The 6,374-nt window shown below is 46.6% G+C and overlaps 1 protein-coding gene across 1 annotated transcript in view; it reads right to left on the bottom strand.

Moving 5' to 3' along the window:
- Positions 1–1,194: 1,194 nt before the first annotated feature.
- FKBP4 (FK506 binding protein 4, 59kDa) overlaps positions 1,195–6,374 on the bottom strand; it is a 12,612-nt gene continuing 7,432 nt past the window's right edge. The window contains exons 5-9 of the mRNA XM_008935357.1: positions 5,700–5,790; positions 5,278–5,361; positions 4,381–4,566; positions 3,689–3,928; positions 1,195–1,587 (exon numbers count right to left, since the gene is read on the bottom strand). Coding sequence (XP_008933605.1) covers positions 1,489–1,587; positions 3,689–3,928; positions 4,381–4,566; positions 5,278–5,361; positions 5,700–5,790 — 700 coding nt within the window. The 3' untranslated portion in view covers positions 1,195–1,488. The remainder of the gene's footprint in view (positions 1,588–3,688; positions 3,929–4,380; positions 4,567–5,277; positions 5,362–5,699; positions 5,791–6,374) is intronic.

Genomic DNA, 6,374 nt, shown 5'->3' on the forward strand with positions numbered 1-6,374 from the left:
GAGGTGGGGGAGCCACCATCCCTGGAGGTGTTCTAACATGTGGATGTGGTACTTCAGGATATGGTTCAGTGGTCAGGGTAGTGCTGGGTTGATGGTTGGACTTGATCTTAGATGTCCTTTCCAACCTTAATGATCGAGATCCAGCTTGTCCTCCAAGAACAGAACTACTTCCCTCCTGCCTTCTGCAGAGAAGCCATGTGCTCCCTGCTCAGAACCACGGGCACAGTCGTGTATCCACAGCATGAGTTCCCCCAAGCCCTTGGGCGGGACAGAGGGGCTGGTGCCACTTTGACAGGCTGTGGCGAGCCAGGACACTTCTGGGACTTCACACCCCCCCTGTGACTATTGCAGGAGTGCGACACGGGATGAAGGATTTATAAACTGACAGCTGTGTGTGCTCTGCAAGTCAGTATTGTAATTGTTGATTTTAAGCATTTTCCTGTAAGGACCCAACAAATAGTTCATACTTGAACTTTACATACGTGACCTCACTTATAAATAGCACACCATCTTTGCCTGGCTACTAGACCCACTTTTAAATACTTTCAGCTGACTCAACAGGACATGTTTAGTGTCCTTACTTACATTCTTGGACATTTTCAGTAAAAATGAGGGCAGAATGGTAGTCTGAAGATTGCTCACACTTAACTTACCCACCACTAACTCCACTCCAGGAATTTTTTAATGCTCTATAGAAATAACCTCACTTCTTACTTTCAAAAACACTCTGAAGGACTGTGATGCTGTGGGAGGTATTTGAGAACTGTAGTTCCATTAGAGATTTACAATCAGGACTTAGCCCTATGCCTGCTGTCACAGCAACAAGTTTCAGCCACTGCACCCTGCCTCTGTGAAAAGGACAGTAAATTCTCTTAATTCTGTGCAAATTCCAATAAAAACCCACCAGAAGTTCTGTTTTCTCGAGTTTAATTGGAGCTTTATTACTTAAGCTGTGACTTCAGTCTTCACCTTCAGCAATTTGCAAAGAGGAGGCATACAAGAAAGGTTACAACACTCAGTGGAAGGGACTGCCTACTGAACAGAAGGGAACAGGCAACCCCAAGGCAGAACCACCGGGAGCCGGAATTTGTTCTCAGGTCTCACGTGAGTACTCCTGGACAAGGCTGATTACTTGGAAGAAATAAAGGAAATAAATTTAGGAAGCAGAATCTGGGATTAAAGTGAGCTGGAACCAGAAAGAGACAAACACCAATGGCAAAATGCAAAAAAAGAATTCAAGCAGAGCAGATCCAGACAGAACCCGAACAACATCAGAGGCTGAATGAATAAATAATGAGTCCCTAGGATTAAACCAGGTTTATGCTGCCACTCAGCTTCAACCGACAGAGAAAGCTGGGACTGACTGTGGCACGGTGGCTTCAGCCTCTGCTCCCCTGAAGCCAGGTGGAAACAGGTAGAAAAATAAAGGTCTAATTCACTGGAAATTATTTCATTTACAAAACTAACGGAACAGGGTTTGGTTTCCTTTTATGCTTCTGTGTCAACTGCCGATTTATCTTCAACTCCATTCTGCTCTTCTTTCATTTCTGCATCTTCGGTGTGGTTGGTCTGAAGGGCAGCAGCTGACTAAAGGGGGACACAAAGAACACACATTCCTTTGTTAGACAGAACTGCCAGCGTTCCCAAACACCACCACAAACACTACCTGATGCTCCCCACCAGCACTCCTGGCCTCCCTGCAGGACTGATTTAAGGCACTAGGACCTTAAGCCAGGAAAAACAAAATTTCTTTGCCCTTTTTTTCCTGCATCTAATAAACCAGAAGCAGCTTAGAGGAGGCTGGGCAATGGCACGGATGTTAGATGTTATGATTCCTAACGTGGTGTGCACACACCTAACCACCTAACACTGAAATCCACTCAGGAAGCTCCTGCACCAACTGCGTTCGTCCTGCTGCCATCCCAGTGGGACTGAACTTCAGCAGGTCCTGTGCTGTGCCCACACCCCAGCCTGCAGAAGGCACCCTCAGGGTAGGAAGATGTGTCTTTGTCAGACAACTCATTTCATCAAGAGTGACTTCAACTGGAGAAGAGTCACTTGGACATCCTCTGTGAGAAACTCTCACCTGACGAGGTGACTGCTCCACAAGCCCTCTCCTTGCTGCATCTTCCAGGTGGCAACTCCAAAGCTGCCATTTCAGAACTGCAGGTGCTCAGCAGTGAAAAAATTCTTAGGTAGTTGCTCTATCTTTTATCTCCCTGAAAGTTTTCATTAAATCCTACCAATAATTAAGGTACTGCATGGTTATACATGGCAGTTTCTAAAGGTCAGAACACTTTCTTGCAGGCTCCTACAAGCAAGGACTGCTGACATCATGCTGCTCTGGATTTGTGACTACAGGGCCAATGACACTTCCCTTGCAGAATCAATGTGGAATGTCTGCATTTATGTGTCCGTCTACACTCCTCCAAGAGAAGAGCCAAATCCCCAGAACTACTACTGCTCTTTGAGCAGAAAAAAAACCAGCAAAACCCACACACAACCAAAAAGTCCAAACAGAACAGGCTGCCCACCCAGCCACCCAGCTAAAGGTGATTACCCTGTGCTCACTACACAACTGCCTGAAGAGTAAGAGATGAAGAGTGGAACCTATCTCCCATTGCCTCTGGGAAGTAACTTGACTTCAGCTGTGTCTCAGTTTGAAAGGCTGGGGGAGGGAAGAAAGAGAGGTCTGCAAAGTGATTGATGTAGGAAATAGTCCATGAGAGCCTGAGATGGCTGAACTGTCAGGATGCAGTCATCAGGGGACAGCAGGCCCCTGGACAGAGTCAGTGACAGACAGGAACTCACACCCCAAGAGCTGACCATTGTTTCAATTCTCCATGCATACTCTGGGAAGGTGGACCCAAAGATCTGTGAAAATAACCTGACCAGGTGCAAACACCTGCACCCCACAATGTTACTTTCAAAATCTGAGTCTGATACAAATCCCAGATTCATCTTAAAAGTTACAAGTTTACCTAGTCCTTCTGGACCTTCAGAGTTAAGGAAAACAGAACATCTTCTTAGGATGTGATGTTCACCAGTAACCTTGAATGTTTCTGGCTAGCTGACACACCCTTGTTATAACCTGTGCTGGAGCACTGCTGTCATTGGCTGAACTAGTATTTAACTGAAATTCTTGTGAAAGCTTAGCATCCATACAATAGAAAAATTGCTCCTCTGATAGTCTGAACTCTGAGGCTTCCTAATCAATTTGTGACCTTTCAGATGTAGAGCATCAACCCCATCTTAATGTCTCCATGAGAAGACAGTGCTCAGCACCATCTGCATGGCAGCAGATGGGCCACCCAAGCAGCAGAACAGCCTGTTCTCTAAAATGACCAGTTCCAGCAGAAGAGGTGCTTCTTTCAGGTCTTGAGTGTTACCCTGTTTGCATCCCATCACTTCAAGTGCTTTCTGATGAACCCTGGTCTGTTGCAGCATCAGCTGGAACAAGTGAAGGCATTCTGTGCAATGCTTGGTACTGCTACTTGTCTTGTTCAAACAAGATGTTCTAACAACTTTGACTGTTGGCTATTTCATTTTTTCCTCCCCAGAGGAAGCTCCCTGAGTGTTCTCCCACTGTGTTTATCTATACTAAGTAGTAAGCTGAACCCCTGAAGCTCTATTCCTTGTGTAACACATGACACCTCCTCTTGTAGTCTCCTAGAGGAGTGCTACCTACCTTCAAATCTTTGTCTGCCAGCCTTTGGAACATGTTGGCATACATCTTCTTCTCTTTCTCATGCTGCTCCCGTATTTTTTGCTGACAGGTCACTAGCTGCACCTTGGCAGCTTTGTTACTTGGGTAAAGTTGTATCACTTTCTGGAAATCTCCCCTGGCCAGCTCAAAGTCGTTGACAGCCAAGTGTGCTTCCCCACGCCTGAAGAGCCCTTTCTCATTGCTGCCATCCAGCTCCAGGGCCTGCAGGCAAACAGTGTTCAGAATAACACACAGTCAGAGCAGCAGAGACTGCTAGCAACTGCACCCTCTGATGTACATCTGAGTCTTGCCAGGGCTCACCAATGGGGTGAGCTGAATGCAGCAGGCTACTGACAAAGAACGAGTCTAAGCCTTAGTCCTGGCTCTCTTCTAGCTCAGTGAAGGCCCTTTGCCAACACGACTACCTGCACCACACCTCAGTGTTTCTGATTTCTGAACACTTGAATATTCTCAATGTATCAGCAGGTTAGGATAAGACATTGAAGGATGATAATGATGAGAAGAACCTGCTGCCTGTTTTTACATTGTGTATTCAGTACTGCCTGGCTGCCAGCTGGTAAGGCCAAACACCACACAGCCTCATACCCCTCAACTGTTAAAGCAAGAGATAAACTGTCAGGTTGCTTGTGCAGCTGAAAATGAACCTTTACTACCTTATTGCAGTTCTCCAAAGCCTGTGAGTATTCCTTCAGCTTGAGGTGGCACATAGCTAGATTAAGGTGGGCAGCAAGCCTCAAGCTTTTCGCTTTCGTATCCTCCTCCTCAGACAGCCCCGACTCATGCTCCAGCCAGGACACAATCTTCTTGTACTGCAGTGCTGCCCGTTTGTACTTCCCCTCCTGCAAGCAAGGCAGCTCAGTTACCACACAGTTCACCACAGCAACTTTTATTTCCCTCTTTGCCCTTCCTGCTTACCTTGAGAGCAACAGACCTCAAAAAAACAATTAAATCAGAGAATAATTTCCATTATCAAAACGACACTACTTCTGAAAGCTATTCCTGCATGTGGTCAGATAATCTTTAGGAATACATCCTGGTTCCCCCATGAGTGCAGGGGTGCAAGCCAGCACAGACACCACTAACTGCCTCCTTGTGTTCAGTGTGTGACACCAGCCAAGGAAGATGGGGCATTTCCAGAACAGCACTGGCACTGCTGTGTCATGAAGAGAATGGAAAGTCCACCTTTAGCTTGTCAAATTGAAACAGATTCTCTTAACAACTCTACCCAAATGAGTATTGTTCATTGGCAGCACTCTCCCACAGCAGGAACTGAAATCCTGTAACCTTTTCCCACTCAGTGCACACCCCAATGCATCTGTGAGTGTATCTGTAGGTACAGCAAAGAGCTCTCACAGAGCATTAACTCCCTGCAGTTATTTCTTTGGATATTCCAACTCTGAGGCTTTTTTTTCTTTTTTAGAGAAGCCAGTCCTCCCTGTCAAACACCAGAGAATACCATTACCACCACTCTGAAATGACAGAAGCTGTAATCGTCGTTAGCAGCTCATGGCACGGACTAAGAAATGCTATTACCTGGGGACTGTAATTACCTTGAAGTACTGAGTGCCTCTCTCCTTCACAATGCAGCTTTGTTCCAGCTTCTCATCTATGTTCATCTCCCAGGACTCCTTAGCCTGCCCAGACATGAAGAGTTTCAGTCAGTGACAGCTCCTGGGGAACCAAGGGCCATGCTGCTTCCCTCTGGCAGAATGGCAGAGACAGGCCTGGCAGAGCAGAGCTTGCACTGCTCCTGGAAACTGCACTAGAGCAGGACACACACTGATGGCAATGAAGAGGGATGCAGTAAGAGCAAGGACAACCTCAGCCACGAGATCCCAGTGTGCCACCTCTGACAACAGTGGCTTCCCTATTTCAGACCAACGCAGGAGGATTCCACTGTCCTGGTTTAAGCTGCACTCACACTTAGTGCCCCACCCCCCAGTTCCTTTGGGACTTCATCTCCCATTCCTACCTTTTCAAAGCTTTTGAGTTTCACTTCATACTGCAGCTCTGCATCTGGAGGGATCTGAAATTTCTCCTTCCCAGCACTTCCAAAACCGTAGCTGTAAGGTTGGGGGGAGGAAAAGAAAAGAAACAAGAGATCCAGAACTATCCATCCAGCTCTACTCAAGTTGGGGGGAGGAAAAGAAATGAAACAAGAGTTCCAGAACTATCCATCCAGCTCTACTCACTACACAGGCAGCCAGAGGCATGGCCCCCATGCACACATGGGATGCTTATGCAGCATTGTTACAAGACATGAAGGCTTGAAGAATGCTGGGTACTACTGTACAATCAGCAAACACAGGGTAGAAGAAAGCTGGAAAAACTTGGGGTTCATTTCATTCATGTCTAATCCACTAGTTCCTACTTGTTTTTTTTTCAGCTTATGTGCAGGCAAAGCAAGTTTTCTCTCCATCAGTGACCAAAAATCCCCACCAAATTTCAAGTCATACATGTCTTATGTTACATTTGTGGTCTGAGACTGAATGTTTCCTTCTGAGCACCTGTATCTCAGAGCTGTTCTCAGAACAGCACAATGATGAATGCAGCTCCAGTGAAGAGCTGCACACTCCATGGACTGCCAGCAGCTGGTCCAGGAACTGCCCACAGGGAGGTTCTGCCCTGCAGCTCCAGCCAGAAGCTG

This window comes from Merops nubicus, unplaced genomic scaffold (assembly GCF_000691845.1).
Source record: "Merops nubicus isolate BGI_N331 unplaced genomic scaffold, ASM69184v1 scaffold18502, whole genome shotgun sequence".
In the NCBI taxonomy this organism is placed as follows: domain Eukaryota; kingdom Metazoa; phylum Chordata; class Aves; order Coraciiformes; family Meropidae; genus Merops; species Merops nubicus.